At 31.2% G+C, this 17460-nt stretch overlaps 1 protein-coding gene across 7 annotated transcripts in view; it reads left to right on the forward strand.

The window, feature by feature from the left end:
• LOC147079080 (fatty-acid amide hydrolase 2-like) overlaps positions 1-17311 on the forward strand; it is a 77323-nt gene extending 60012 nt beyond the window's left edge. For 4 of the 7 annotated variants that reach the window (XM_085953234.1, XM_085953274.1, XM_085953243.1 and 1 more), the window contains 7 exons: positions 668-779; positions 2666-2844; positions 4219-4341; positions 4921-5022; positions 5447-5614; positions 9318-9500; positions 14018-14217. In XM_085953234.1, the coding sequence (XP_085809360.1) occupies positions 668-779; positions 2666-2844; positions 4219-4341; positions 4921-5022; positions 5447-5614; positions 9318-9500; positions 14018-14122 (972 nt within the window). In that variant the 3' untranslated portion in view covers positions 14123-14217. Of the gene's footprint in view, positions 1-667; positions 780-2665; positions 2845-4218; positions 4342-4920; positions 5023-5446; positions 5615-9317; positions 9501-14017; positions 14218-15655 lie in introns of those variants that run through there. The other 3 variants (XM_085953284.1, XM_085953288.1, XM_085953254.1) reach the window with 2 other exon arrangements.
• Positions 17312-17460: the final 149 nt, after the last annotated feature.

Genomic DNA, 17460 nt, shown 5'->3' on the forward strand with positions numbered 1-17460 from the left:
AAATAATTATAAAATTGGTATTTATATGTTGAGATTGCTACACCTAACTTAATGAACACAATATCACTCTAATCGATATTTTGATCGATTCAATATTATATGGCAAACAACGTAGCATTTACCTCATAACGTACGAAATAATAATATAATAATTTGAAATATTACGCGGGAATCTTGTACCGACTTCAAAAGCGTTTGTGAGTTGTTATTATTCGCGCCAGTCAAACACAGCATTGTCGTGAAATGTCGTCTGCGCTCGTAAGCTCAGATTGGGAGGCACAGTGTCCCAAGTGAGGTAAATATTGCACGTTCGGAAATAAAAAAAGATCACAACTGAGCCCACATTATCGGCAGCGTGAAAAAAAAATCATCGCCAGGCGGTTCGATTTCTCTCCTGCACAATTAATACTACGAAGGACGTACCTACGCATACATGCAGGCCGCCAGAAATTACGCGCATTTTATGCGTGCAGACGGGCGACAAATTAAAGATATTTTACAATAATTAATTCATACAATATGTAGGTATTTGAATACGTACTTATTATTACATAGTTACGTAATAATTTGGGAGATCAGTGCACCTATGCTCCTATACAAGAGCCGTCCCTGTGCATAATACCATAAAATTGTTTTGATGATAATATTGGTCATTTTATAACTTCAGGCCTCATTGATCGCAAGTGGTGCATCTGTTTTTGGGGTAGCATCAGACATTGCTGGCTCCATCAGGGTTCCTGCTATGTTCAATGGAATATTTGGCCATAAACCGACTGCTGGTGAGTTTTATATTCTAAAAATTTTATGACACCGTTAAGTTCGACAATGACGTGAAGAAATCTTGTGAAATATTAGTATCAAAATACTTGACAGTATTTCTGGAACATTTATAGTGTGGTTGAATTGTTGAAGCCAGAGCAAAATCAATATTTTGTTATCAAAGTTTTTTGTAGAAAACTTAGAGAAAAAGGTTTGCTCTACCTGAGTCGCCTAGAGTCATAACCAGGGAACTCAGAAATAATGGGAACTGAAATAGTCAACGGGTAAGGCGATAGCAGGTAACCGTCTCGAGTAAGGAAGAATCCGTGTTAAACTTACACACGTGTCAAGAATACGTTGTACGTCTAATACTGAAAACTGCTCTCGGTTTATGTATTTACGCTCATTTAATGTTGGTGTATTACACACACTATTGTACGTGCGTAATGCGTGCTTCATTTTCGTAGGACACTCACACATTCAAAAACCCTGCTTCAACGTGCGGCGTATTGAATATAGGCGATCGGTATTCTATTTATTATCTGTTCTGTGGTCATAACTCACATTTTGCAGTTTTGTCATTTTTGAGTTAGATATAGGGAATGAGATAACTGGGTGCCAGGACAATTGGGCGCCGCACTGTCGAATGAAATACATAGACATTCGTTACAATTTTGTACAGAAAGTAGACGAGGAATTTTAATCAGTTTCTATATACTACATACTTAGAAGTTTTAACTCATTTTGCTCTTAACATAATGTTTTTTTTTATTATGGATTGAGAATTATCATGCTGAAACTTTATATTAAAATAAAATAACTCTTCTCGTACACAATTAAATCATTATTTACATGTGAATATCTAAATTCTCACCAAGTATTAAATAATAATAAAAAAATTTAATATAAATAATAATATTAAATATATATTTTAAAAGTACCTAAAATTCACGAATGTTTATTTATTTCCGAATTTCATTTGATTGCGTGTCGCCCAATTGTCCCGGCGCCGAATCGTTCTAGACCCTAAATGTACCAAGTGATTCTAATGGCATTAATTTATATAAAGAAAAATAATTGGGTATCAAAAGTCATTTTAAACCATGTGAAAATCGTTGACAAAGTTGACTGTTGGTGTCAGACACACATTTTTCAATTAACAGTATGAGTTCTGTCATCAAGGTTTTTCTAAACAAACGGGGAGCTCTATTTCTTATAGTGACACAGTACACTCTGCACGTCTGCAGGCCCTCACTACGTGGAAATTCCACATTCCATATTCGCGCATCCTCCACGACGGAACGAACATTTTATTACATATAATTTGCCGTCATTGGGCACATTACGCGGAAGATCGGTTGTCCGTCAGCGGGCCGCTCAACATCGGCGTTTGCTCCATCCTCCGCGAACCGATTTTCCGTCAGTGTCAGATCGGCAACGTCGCATTGTACGTTACTTAATGCAACACGGCACATTCGGCGGATAGTCGGTGTCGCGTGCGCAAGTAAATAAGCGTTGGCAGTCGACTGATAATCTGCCACGGAATATTGAATGTGGCTGCAATGTTTAGTAACGGATTTACCGCAACGTAATTTTAGCGACGGAACTTCCGTCTAGTGTGGGCATAGCCTTAGGAGTATTATATATATATTTTTTTAGAAAATAATGTAAATCGATTCTTGAATATTAACAAATATTAGTATTCAAGAGAGTTCAATACCTTTCTTCTAATTACAAAAAACAGTGCTTTAGTGGTTTTTTGCGATTATCTCAAAACTCGATTTTTTGGAATATGTGAGTTATGACTCTAGGCAACTCACCTGTCGTAGACTTTTGTCGTAAGTTAGGTCCATTATAAACTAACCTATCTTTGATGTTTACAATAATATTTTTTTGTATAATTCAGGTCTCGTTTCAATAGTGGGCCATTTTCCAACATCAACTGATGAAGGATTTTCCAACTACCTCACGCTGGGGCCTCTCACCAGATATTCTGAAGATCTGGAGCCCATCCTCAAGATCATGGCTGGGAAAAACGTTGATCGCTTGAAACTGGACGAGCGGGTCAATATCGAAGACATTAAGGTATTTTTACACTCTTCGGTTAGACCAATCTATAGATTAATAAAATTGTCATTCACAAGTCCAAAATTTATCTATCTAAGATGGACAAAATGTTAAAAAATTTAGTCTGCAGGAGTGGCGAAGGGTGGAGGTAGGCTGTTAAGATCCAACATTAATAGGTAGTGCATCGATCGTACGTCAATCAAATGTATTTGTTTTCATTGAACTAAGACTATAATGTGTAGATTATGTTTATTAGTTTACAGAATTCAATTAAACTCCGCTTAATCCAATCCGTAGTACATAATAGTCAAAAAATATTCTTTTATCTATAAAATATCTAACATTATGCCATTAAATCATACCTACACCATTTTAGATATTTTATAGATAGAAGAATATTTTTTTATTGATTATGGTTTGAAGTTGGTAGGGCTTAATGAATTTTAACTAACCAACACCATCTGCAACAATATGTATTCTCATCCATAGTATACCTACCTAAATGATTATGGTTTAATTTTTTTTTTTCGACCATGTCCGATTCTAATAGGATCATATGGGCCTCCACAGAGTAGAGGTTTGTATTAACAGATTTTGTTTTTTACGAAAAATGGATGTCAGCCACTTACTCAACCTATTAGGTCCATACCCTGACACACACACAAATTGAAAAACAATATGTGTACGCTTAAGGGGGAGACGCATGCCAGCAGAGAACCTAGCGGAAATATACGAAGCTTGCAATTTGAGATTTTTTTTTGATAATTTACAATTTCAACTGTATTATTTGATAAATATGTATCCGAAAACATTAAAGTTTTCAAGTTATACACATTTATATTTTTTTTTTAAATCGATGTTTTTTAAAATATATATAAAAAATATTAAAACGATGAATTAGTCAAAAATCTTCACCACATAAAATCTAAAACTTAATAAACTAAATTTTAATAATAAATATGGCCATAAAATATAATGTAATAATAAGATTTGAACCTGCAACGAATTCACATTTTATTACATTTTTTTACAATTGCCAGTTTATCTTTAAATTTAAAAAAAAATGAAAAATCTTTTTAGTGTTTTCAGATACATATTTATTAATTACTACAGTTGGAATTGTAAATTATCAAAAAAATCTCAAATTGCAAGCTTCGTATTTTTCCGTTAGGTGACTCTTTTTGCCTCTGATAGTATAAGCATCCCCCTTAATTGAGTTTTAAAAACTATTATAGTATTATAGTATTATTATAGTATTCTTAGTTCAATGAAAATAAATAAATATGACTGATAAAGTTTAGTGTACACTATTTATGTTGAGTTAATTTTTCAGCCTACCTACACCCCTCGCCACCGGTACGCACTATTCGATACAATACATTATATTTTCAGGTGTCATATATGATGAAAGCTGGTGACTCACTCGTTAATATTCCAGTCGCTGAAGACATCACAAAAGTAATGAAGAGAGCCATCAACTATCTCGAAAGTGAGTGTGGCTCTCTTGTGGAAGAAGTAAGTAAATATGTATTGCTGAAAATTTTGATTTACCTACCTTACATATAATTTAACATTTTCTTGGTCTTCTGCACAGTTTCAATTTGAAAAACATAATCTGACAGATAAACAAAAGAAATAGTGTTGCAGTCATTAAATAGTTATTAATTAAATTATACTTGCATATTTTATTGTGGTCAAAGAGATTGGACTCAAAGAGTCTTCAATCTCTTTCATTGTGGTAGTTCCATAAAATAACGGGAAAATTTTTGCAAAGCATCTATATGTATTATAAGGTTTTAGAGGACATTCTGACTATTTGGATGACTTCATTAATTATTAATTGAGAATTAACTTGTTAGTGGTAGAATTAATGATGATTGGATTAGACACCTATCAACTTTATCGATGAACTTTAGGCATTCTTTTTCTGTTATTTTACATGAGATATGTACCTAAACTAATAGATTCCAGCATAGAATTTCTAATAATTAACAAGAATTCAAATATTTATTTGTACATTCCAAATAGTATGTAAGTACTTCAAATTATTTTGTATAATATATTTTGATTAATCTTGTGTTTTTCTCGTTGCAGGCAAACTTTACAGATTTGTCGGATTCTGTTGAAATATCTGTATCAGTTTTCTTCGGTATGAAAGATATTCCAAATATGTTGATCGATGAAAATAATCCAAAAGTAATTACAAATTCTTCTTTTTTCACTTTTGTGTAGAATTGTTTCAATCTTTCCCCATTTTGTAGTCGTATAAAATTTACTAGTAGGTAGGTACTTTTCTTTAATATTTAAAGAATCTGGCATTATGTTGCCTATCTTGTTCAACTTACTTTTAACAATGAGTGTATAAATATGTCACCAAGGCCCACTGTTATAGACAATCCGTGACACGAAACTGTAAACATCTATAGTAGTGCTAGTTATTGCTCATACTTCAAATGCAATATAAAAAACTTTTTGTAGACAATGTTGATCGTTGCATATTGAAATAATTGGTAATAATTTGAACGAAATATGTCGCCGCCTGAATATAACTGGCAATCCTTTTTCTCATTTAAAATAATAAAGTAATTTTACTGACAAAAAAATTGTTTATCTTTTACAGCACCCAAAAAATGTGTATCTTGAAATTCTTAAAAGCACTCTTGGCATTGGAATGTTTACATTACACAGCCTTGGTTTTTATGTATTGCAAACAACCAACCTTTTTATACCAAAGAATAAATATAACCACTATTGTCAACGAGCAGAGAGCCTCAAAGAAAAAATTATCGTGAGTACACTATAATAATATTTACTTATTACAGTATATAATAATATGTATGCTTACCATGAGAGTAATTCTCTTTGAAACTTATGAATAAAATATACTGTATTATTTTAGTTTAACAAGATAATTTAATTTACAAAATATTACATAATATAATACGTATACAATATGTGTAATTCTAGAGATTAATGGTTTATTAGTCAATAACTATTTCAGTAATTGTCATACCACTTTAAAACTACAAATATAAGCAATTTGTCTCCATTTACACGCACAGGTGCTGTATTAGTTGTTGTACCAGTTGAAAATGAAATGTTTGGGGTTTATTTGGGTGTCTGTATTTGTATGAAAGCTGATGTATATATTTTTATAATGCAATGTGTTGCAATGCAAATGTCGTTTTTTCAAATTGAAAATAAAGTAATATTTTAGGAAATTAAAAATTTATATTCATGTTTATAGTTATATTAAAACAGTACTACAGACAATCCAGGGACATGGCCTACTGCACATACATCCTCCAACTATCTTTATCCCGAACTCTCTCTCTCTCAATAGTCGGTCACTCAGCTTTTCTGCATCTCTCTTGATGTTATACGCCCATCTCCTTCCGGGGTGGCCCATGTGTTCCTTCATAAACTGTATGGAGAGCTCTAAATTCATCACATCTAACAATGTGACCGGCCCATCTGAGTCTTCGTGCCCTCAAGACATTTACTATATTGGGCTTAAATTATTTGCCAAGTTCAGCATTTGTACGGATGCGCCAACTTTGGTTTTCTTTAGGTATCAATTCAATTAATATAGAACGTAAAATGTTGCAATTTCTCAAAAATTACAAGTCAATAGAACTCTCAATAGAAAGTTTATCAAATATACGGTTGAATTGGTTATTATATTACGATCACGGAAATAGCGAGATCTCGGATCTTATGAGGAAACATTCGTTAACATTTTAGTTTATGATTTTCTCCATACATTTATTCACTTTTATAACGAGCTACTTCTCGGGTATACCAAGCAAAACTTAATGTGTCGATCGTTTAAAAACAACATTTTCGACCCTAAGCAATAAAATCCGACCAGACAGTTAACTAGACCTATGCCGCCGGGATCAAATTACGTTTATGACACTAATTAAGTGTAATTTGTTACCTAATTGGTGTTTTCACCGACAACATTGAAAAAGTAACCATGCATAGGGTTGAAATTGCATGTAAAAAATCCAAGCTTTGTGAAGTCAGTAGGTACAATAAACAACTTCTCTTGTAGTGTATGAATGCCATGCTTGTTTTGTGGTTTTTACGATGGTTTTCAGATTTTTCATGTTCTATTCTTAAATAGAATGTGGCGCGAAAAATGTTATATTATTATAACGATATAACGAGTAATGCTTATAACGAGCAAATTCAGTCGGTCCCATCTTCCTCGTAATAACCAGGTTCGACTGTGTTTTATTATATACATAATTTTTTTTAATAAAATTAAAAGTACCTACATTCCACGTGTTGACAAAACAATAATTTTAAAATGTACTATAACTTTACTACGGTCGTCTGATGTCCCAAAATTGAATATAAATTCTCAATATCAAACGATGACGTCCACAATAATACATACAGTTTTATATTGGTATTAAATATTTTATTTAATCATAAAATATTTATTTATAGGATAAAAAAGATAGGGCATAATAAAAGGGTCTATTCTATACACAAGGCGGATATCGACGGTAGTTTATCATATTTATGTACCGTCCAAACCAGGGGTTCACAAACTTATTCGTCAAAGGGACAATTTTGAAATTAAAAATATTTGGCGGGCCACTCTTTCTTAAAATAATAATTAAATACTTAAAATAAATATTTTTAGGCAAAAAAATTAAAAAATATTTCATTTTGTAAACTTATATTTTAAACTAAATATACCTACATTATTATTACCCTTATTAATATATTGAAAAATAATATTTAAATTTTGTCACCATATGATTTATGCAATTGTTTGTTTGAAACTAAATCCTGCAATGTACGCTCAAATTTGGTGGTGTGAATACGAAAAACAGATGCGATATGGTTGTCTGTTAATTTTGATCTTTATTAATGCTCATCGTAGAAAATGTTTTTTCACAAATATAGGTACTTCCAAATAATGAAGACATTTGATGAGCGTGTTAAACTATATTTGGATATACCTCAAGTATTTTGTAGAATTCAATTAAATTCTTATCACGATAAGATGCTTTTGCTTCCACATACTCTTGCAAATCTATTCATTCAAACTGCATATTTACGGGAACAGCACTTCGCACATCCGCATACACAAATATCAAAGTGATGCGAAACCATTCATTCTTCCAAGAGGATATTTAATTATAAATGTAATTTTTATATTCGATATAAAGAATAAAAAATAATACAGATTTAACATAAATCTCGCGGGACACTTCAAAAAGTCACGCAGGACATAATTGGCCCACGGGACACACATTGTGAACCCCTAGTCTAAACGGTCAACAAGTGCTATGTTTTAACAGCCCCTCTCTTGGCTGTTTTAACTTTTAGAGCGAAATAGACAGTTTTGACAGTCGTCGGCTCACTTATTGTAACAATTGATTATAATACCTCAATACATAAATATTATAAACTACTGTCGATAGCCGCCTTGTGTATAGAATAGACCCAAAGAAATAACAGCACTATTTTTTTTAACTGTGTTAATGTACCTAATTATCTTTACTTTAAAACAGGTAAGTAATGAAAAATGATTAAGTTTGCAAGAATTGAGGGTTTATTAATAATCATTAAATTAAAAATCACATTGATACAAGAAAAATTATTATGCAATACCACTTGACAATAATATTTAATAGTTATCATTAGTTACATCATATTGAATAACTGGGAATGTTAAATTTTTGTATTTTTTTATAAACATATTAAATTTGATCACTCATATTGTATATTTCTATTGATTTTAATTACTTGGCAGCTGAATGCAGAATTATTCTAACTCACATTTGAAATATTTTGCAGAAGAGTTTTTGAAACAGCCTACTTCAGTTATTTATTATTTATATAGACAAGTGTATGCACCATTTTTTTCATCAATAATCCAACTAAAATATGATGCATACATTTATCCATAAAAATAATAAATAACTTTCAAAGAACTCTCTCGTCAAAAAATTCAAATGTAAGTTAGAATAGTTCTGCATTCAGCTGACAAACTGATTATTTAATTTTATTATTTAAGCTATGAAGTCTTAGCTGATGCTTATTTAGCCGTACATTTACACACTGTTATTACATATGTTATAATATAATATTAATAAAACAAAAATACATAATATTCATAATTGGTAGGTACCTACATAATATTTCATAGCATCAACCATATGGTATTATAATTTATATGTGCAGGTTACATTCTTTCAGAAACATCTGGATACACAAAAACCCTTTGATGTCTGGCTGAGCTATAAACATCTCGAGATTAAGCTCTAATTGAGAATTTTGCCTAATTCTGAAATTTACAAGGAGCCTTCGTCTTTGATTATCATATACTTAGCAAATATTGCTAAACAACGTGATTTGTATCTTCATTGTCGCTTCCGCATTGACATTTAGGATCATTTATTATACCTAAATGAGCTAGGGGTGCTGCAAAATTGTACAGATTCTAATATGATATGTCCATTCCCCAGTCAACGATAGGACCGAAGGGAGTTTTCCTGTACCCAACATTTCCAATACCTGCATTCTACCATAACCAAGTTTTTGTAAAGCCATCAGGAATTCTTTATACCATGTTGTTTAATATTTTGGGATTACCATCGACACATGTTCCTCTCGGCTTGGATTCAAATGGTCTACCTATTGGTATTCAGGTAACTCTTTAATGTATTGTGTAAATATATTTTCAGTTCTGTATTTATTATTATTCAATATTTCATCAAGCCATCAATCTCTACATCAGCATTTTGGCCAACAAACGAGGTTAGTTTGTAAAGTTTGGCAAGAAGAAAGTATCTAAAACACATTTTATGGAACAAATCCATTTGATTTTTCAACATAGTAGGTACCCTTATTGGGCCACATGATTGGTCCAACAATTTTTCAAATATGTCATACTGCTGTTTGATCTATGGTGCATAGTGGTGGAAGCAAGTTTTGTCAACAATCACAAACCGATACAAAGAGAGTCTTTCTGATTGCAATTAAAAATATCGTATTTGAGTGTATTTTTGGTTGATTGTGAATCAATTTATTGAGATGTCCACAGTCTTGGCAATCTCATGCACAACTCGAGGAGGTCTTCCATTACAATACTGCCCCCATAAGCAAAAACACAGCTAATGGGAAAAAGTCAATTTTGAGAAAAGAGCGGTTATCATGTTTTTCAGTGCTGCTTCATTAAAAGTTAATTAATTTTAATAAATGTTTCGGTTTATAATAGATTATTTAAAAATTGATATTTTGATTACATAAAAATTGCAAAATTACAAAAATATTGATTATAAAACTTCACTATTGTCTTTTTGTTTATGATTTTGAATGGAATAATGTCAGTTTCATAAGGAAAAAAACAGTAAATATGTTTTTTTGATTATAATTTAAATTGTAATGGATATTTTTGAAGGATGAAATACTTATTTTTTAATGTAATGGTATTTTATTTAATAAATAATATTGGAATGACAATACTTGTCCTTCGCGTAGGGTCTACACCAGTGATTTTTTGGTATTTATAAAATTGGTTGAATACACATGACTTGTCTTAAATTTCTTTCCACCCTCAAAAATGATCCATAATGTGTTTTTTTGATGAGATCATATGTGAAATAGTCCGTTTCTGAGAATAAAGTCAATTTAAAGAATTGGCAACAATTGCTTTATTAACACAATCACTGCTGACCTATTAATTAATATTTAATTACCACATTTGAATATCATGTTAATTATATCTAATGGCCAGTCGCAGTGTTAGCACTAAATGAGTGAATATTGTCAAGTTTTTCTACTACTGTATACTGTGAAAGATTATTCAGTGTAATGCACTTCATAAAAAACGAATATCGAAGCCAGTTGACAGATGTAAACTTAGAAGCAGCCATGCGGCTCGCATTAGAAAAAAGGAATATTGAGGAATTTCCGTTTGCATTATTTTTAAATATCAAATGTTCAGAGACATAAGTACAATTATCATTAATTTAATAAGACCAGATAGTTAGAAATGTGTTTTATGATGGATTAAGATTAAAAAACTAATTTAGTGCTAACAACGGGACTGGCGCGTTTTCAGTAGTTGGCCATTAGATATAATTAACATGATATTTAAATGTGGTAATTAAAAAGTAATTAACTAGTCATTAATATTTTACTTGCCATTTTAATTTCATTGGATTTTGCAGCATTTTGATCAAGTTTATCCGATTGCATACTCTCCAAAACAAGGTTGAGAATTTTTTTCACGATTCTTAGTCCAATTTCGAACTTAATCACCTTTGAATCTTAAATTATCGTTAAAAATGTAGGGCGATATGAAATTAGTGAATGATTAATTTGAGGTTATCTCACTATTACCAGTTACATGCGGTATTACGTTTGTGTAAAAATTCTAGAATCATAAACAAAAAAACAGTAAGCCAGCGTTTTTAAGCAAAAAATGCAGCAAATCGATAGATGTGCTGTGTTTTTACTTATGAATCAATATTTACTGTTTTGTTGCTCCGAAAAGCCTATCATTTTTGCAAAAGTAACAAACACATTATGATGATTTGTATATTAAGGGGGGACATGCTCGTCGAAGGTCAAAATTGAGTTTTTATTGTATTTTCAAACCATGATCCTGGACACTCCTTAAACGTTGTAGATAATCTATTTATATAATTTTGAAGCCTTATTATCCTTTATAGTTATTTTAAACATTTGATGACTGCATGAAGTATTTTTGTTACATAAAATAGTATTCTTTTAAACCTCTCGCTCTAATGTTTTAGAATATAGTCATATTTCGGTACAGAACTGTGCAGTGGTGTTAAGATTTTTTACATTTCTTAATTTTTAAACGCATTTATAAAACCATTAGTATAATTTATTACGAGATAATTTTTGTAAAATATTCACGATAAAAAATTATTTTGATAATCTCTGTGATCCCAAATTTGACAAGAATTAGGCATTTTATTATTCAAAAAATCGGCAAGATTAACACATTTGAAGATGATTCTAAAGATATTTATTATAAGCTATGTCTTTGACCATTCAAGTGTGATAAAAATCTTATGAATAATGATTGCTTTATAATAATTATTGACCTAAGAATAAGGTAGTGTTTTTTTGAAATACGCCATTTCTTTTGTCATTCCCTAGTGGTTAAGCTACAACATACGGCCGTAGCCATAATATGACAAACTATAATTAAAGTAGGGAGTAAAATTATGTTAATGCGCGTGTTTGAACATGTACCTAACCGAATTTTTTTTTATTTTTTTTTAAACGGTACATGTTCAAACACGCGCGTCAATATCATTTTACTCTTTACTTCAATTATAGTTTGTCAATTTATGGCTACGGCCGTATGTTGTAGCTTAACCACTGGGGAATGACAAAAGAAATGGCGTATTTCAAAAAAACACTACCTTATTCTTAGGTCAATAATTATTATAAAGCAATCATTATTCATAAGATGTTTATCACACTTGAATGGTCAAAGACATAGCTTATAATAAATATCTTTAGAATCATCTTGAAATGTGTTAATCTTGCCGATTTTTTGAATAATAAAATGCCTAATTCTTGTCAAATTTGGGATCACAGAGATTATCAATATAATTTTTTATCGTGAATATTTTACAAAAATTATCTCGTAATAAATTATGCTAATGGTTTTATAAATGCGTTTAAAAATTAATAAATGTAAAAAATCTTAACACCACTGCACAGTTATGTACCGAAATATGACTATATTCTAAAACATTAGAGCGAGAGGTTTAAAAGAATACTATTTTATGTAACAAAAATACTTCATGCAGTCATCAAATGTTTAAAATAACTATAAAAGATAATAAGGCTTCAAAAGTATATAAATAGATCATCTACAACGTTTAAGGAGTGTCCAGGATCATGGTTTGAATATACAATAACAACTCAATTTTGACCTTCGACGAGCATGTCCCCCCTTAAAATAAATGGTTTTCTGTTTATTTTGTTATATATATATATTCAGAATTTTATCTAGTATGTCACCTCATACTTACTTTAATTTTTCATTTTTTCCCATTAGCTGTGTTTTTGCTTATGGGGGCAGAATACCATAGATTTTTTGTGAACTCAATTGGGCGTCCGGAGCGTGATTCATCTTTGGTTCTAGTAAGGCCATGCTTAAACTCACTTATCCAGAAATAAATGTTAGTCCCTGTGAACTTCATCAAACTTGGCTTTGATCTGCATGACTATTAACTTATTTCAAATAAAATTATTGCATAATGGTACAGAACTAGTCTTTTTCAGGAATGGGACAATTGGGCGCCGCACTGTCGAATGAAATAAATAGACGTTTTATATAGAAAGGAATTGAGGAATTTTATACAGTTTCTATTTACTACTTAGTATTTTTAATATTTTTGCTCTTAACATAATGTTTTTTTATTGCGGATTGAGAATTATCATGCCTGAGGCTTTATATAAAGATAAAAAAAACTCCCTTCTCGTTGGAACTTAAACATATTATGCACAATTAAATCATTATTTACGTGTACATATTTAAAAAATTGTATAATTTAAATATAAACAATAATAATAAATATATATTTTTAAAGTAGGTATCTATAATTATTCACGAACGTCTATTTATTTTCGAATATCATTTGATTGTTTGGTGTCCAGTTGTCCCAGCACCGAATTGTCCTAGGCCCTCTTTTTCCATTACTACAGTAAAAGCGAAAGTGTACTATTCAGATGGCTGTCAAATATCATAGACATCAGACTGAAATTTCGACAGAAGTCATTTTAATAATGATGCATGCCAGTAGTGATTTTTCTTTATGATTCGTGACACCATCTAATAGGAATTTAACAAACATTTCAAACTACCCTTGTAATAGTAAAAATACCTCTCTTGGAAACTAAGAGGAACCAGCTATCAGGATGCATAATCCAGAGAAAGGCGTATTCATTCGACAGAAAATGTTGATGTGTAGAATCAGTGTACAGGGGTCGCAGTTGATAAATAACCTACACTGTAGATTAATATTATATTTGTACACTCTCGACGTTCATATTATGATCCACTCAGGAGTCTAAATAATAATTAACTGACTCATCTTGTCATTGTACAGTCTCCCATCATTTGTTGCACATGACTCAATGTGATTAGCATACTAATATTTGTTTTGTTTTCTAGGTGATAGCTGCTCCTAATAATGATAAATTATGCCTAGAAGTTGCAAGGCATTTGGAGAAGGGCTTTGGTGGCTGGATAAAGCCACCGTCAACCAAATCCTCATAAGAGTATTCATTATATCTATCTACCTATTTGTTGTGTTTATAATGTTAGAATATTATAAAGATATCTACATATAATTATATTTATAACATATATATATATTTATAGCGTATGTCTCATTTAAGGTGATTAATATAAGACATCATTACGTGATCGATTTAATTTGCATTATTATATTATGACTTAAAGAAAGAGAATATAATTTTTTGTTTCACAAATTGGATAATATATTACATGAATATTTTTGGGCAATGTTAATAATAATTCATGATATACCTACCATAATTGCTCCAAATATAACAATGTTTTTTACCTAACATATTACTCTAAAAACATTAAGTAACATTGTAATACTCAAGCTCTTGAGGGTGTTATGCATAGTCATACTTATTCAAATAAGTCAGTTAATGCACTAGTCAGCTGATTTTGCATTTTCATTTTGATTGGCATTGCAGGTAGTGCCGCTCTGACAGTGAAACATTTAAATAAAACTGATAACGGCTGTCAAATAATTATGCTTTTAATGCAGAAATAGTAAGTTTAATACAGTTTTTAGAATACTGATTATTTACGCAAATATCAACAAAAAAAGAATCAACAATTTGGATGCATTTAATCGGTTAATCGATGTGTATGCTTAATTTGTGGATAATATCAATAGCTCGAAGAAAGTACAATCGTTGGACAAATTTAGTCATCCAGTGGTATCCAAGAGGTACAAAACGTCAGCAAGGTAGACCTAGAGGACGGCTGGATCGATGAAATGATAAAGTTCTGCGGACGTACGTGGCAACGCAATGCACAGAACCGAGAGAAGTGGATTCAGTTTAGAGAGCTTTCATCCAGCAGTGGATGATGATCAATGATAACATGGAGGGGATGTTGCTATTTTAATAATAAATAAAAATAATGCTGTGAATACTTTATCTGTGAATATGCATTTACAATTTAATCACTCATAAAGTCACTATTAAATTATTTTTAGTTAGTTTATAATAAATATTATCTACTTATTAATTTATATTGTGCGGTTATTATTCTTTCGCCATCGTAAGTATGTGAATTAATTTTTTTTTAATAATGTCCAGAAAATCGAAATGTAAAAAAACAAGACTTCTAATCATGGGAAGCGATATTGCCATGTTCTCACATTAGAACTCGTCTTGTTTGCAACATGTCAAAATTGTTGATGTGATGTCTCGTTATTCACAAAATACACATTGCCAAATGGAGCTCCGCAGATTGGTCGAATGCGATTGTTTGAAAAAAATATCTCCTGTTGAAAATCGACAAGTCGCATCCGACCCAACCTACTTGTCGAGACCGGCTCTACCGAACCTGCGCTTGCGCATATTATCTATGAGCTAGCCGGTGAGCTTGCGCAAACCGCTCTCATCGGCTATTAGCCATTCTTATCTAGACATCAGGATGCACTGTACATCGTTATATGCCTAATTGATGGATGAATCCAATATTTTCGCCTTCTACTTAAACTTCTGCAGTACCAATATAAATAATAATCTCTGTTTCCGCCAGAGCGTTGGAGCGGACCCTTTTTTGAGTTGCTCCGTTCCAGCTCCGCTCCGGGACCTAATACTTGCTCCAGCTCCACGCCAGGGTCTGCTCCGCTCCGGGTAAAAAGTTTTAATAAGTATTATATGTATAGAAATGTAAAAAAAAATAAAAAATAAGTAGTTTTAAAATAATTGTCATTTTCATTATTAATTATATTAAACAAAATTTTCGACAGCAAATTGTCTCTCATTATTTGCCTCTTCTGTCAAAAAAGTGAGATTATTTATCATTCGGCAGTGTTGCCATATTTCAAATAATTCCAGTGTTGCAAAGTGTCAAATTATACTATTTTCATTGGATTTTAGGACGAAAATTTAATAATAAAAAAACATCCGGAGCAGTGGAGTACTACAAATTTTCGGTGCTCCGGGTAAAATCCCACTGCTCCAATACTCCGTGGTCCTGCTCCGAGCTCTGCTCCAACGCTCTGGTTTCTGCGTCTGATGAAATATTTGCGTAATGGCGGTTGACGGTTTCGACAGATTAGTCATCATCATTAGAATCATCTAACAAGGTCTCATCATCATTATTTGCTATTTCTTTTAACTACAAAATGATCAAGGCTTCAAAACATAAAAAAATTATAATCATACGAGTGTTTTGATACATTCTTACAGCCTATAATTCATAATACTATCTTGATGTCACCCCTTACTTGCATATTATTATGCCTTTCTCATAATAATTGCGTATGTCTCTCTTTGTCGCATATACTTTTAAATCAATCTCTTTTGTTCTTAATGGAATGTAACGCTCTGTTTGCAATGTGCATTTATAATTTATGACATCTAAATTAAATCTGACGAATATCTATCAGTTATATGTATTTACTGAATAATGCTCGATTTTGAAAATAATAAAATTTTAATTAGATGTAAATATTGATGATACTAGAAATAGCCAAAATATTAAGATGACAAAAAAATATTGGCAGTTTATTGGGTTGGGGACATTACAGTAACGGTGTGTTAAAAGTGATTATAATCGTCGATAATTTCCTAAAACCACGTATCTCAAATAACTCAACATTTTAGGAAAGGCAAATAACAACTTTATTCTCTCAGTTCAGAAATAATTTTTCTTCTATGATTATGTTCATTTATTATAGTTACAACTTTATGGTGAATCATTCCACAGCATTACTGCAGTAAATGCGTATCTTGACTTGCGAGAAAAAATTACTGTACAATCATTGGTCTGAATTTAGTTTTCTGTATACATACTTACAAACACGTATCTCAAGATATGAGTTTATAATATTTATAAGTCTTTTAATATTTTAAGGTATTTATTACTGGAATATGTGTGTATTATTATTCTGCATTTTTTGACCAAACTTGACAAAAAATGAGATACGTGTTTGTGGACAATTAAGCGATGACAACGCAATATGAGGTTTACTAATTTCTAATAATCCGTTATAAATTATTGTTACAATGTGTTATATTATAACCATTATTTTTTTATATTATATTGTAAAGTTATAATAGTTTATCACTGTTTTGTTTCATAGATTATTTATTATATTTTGCTTTATTATTTTAATCTATAGCTATGTAGGTACTTGTTAAATATAATAAAGGATGGTTATTCATATAAATTTAATAAAACGTGTTGACCATCAAAAATGTACTATTTTTTTATTCTGATTTAATTTCCCATTTTCCTACAATTTCAAAATTACAGGTTCAATGTTTACAATGCGAAACTGGCCACAGAAATAATTAATATGCTTAGCCTCCATGTGTACCTACAACTTATGAACA

This window comes from Rhyacophila brunnea, unplaced genomic scaffold (assembly GCF_057557595.1).
Source record: "Rhyacophila brunnea isolate RB1 unplaced genomic scaffold, BYU_Rbru_1.0 scaffold_10, whole genome shotgun sequence".
NCBI classification, from domain to species: domain Eukaryota; kingdom Metazoa; phylum Arthropoda; class Insecta; order Trichoptera; family Rhyacophilidae; genus Rhyacophila; species Rhyacophila brunnea.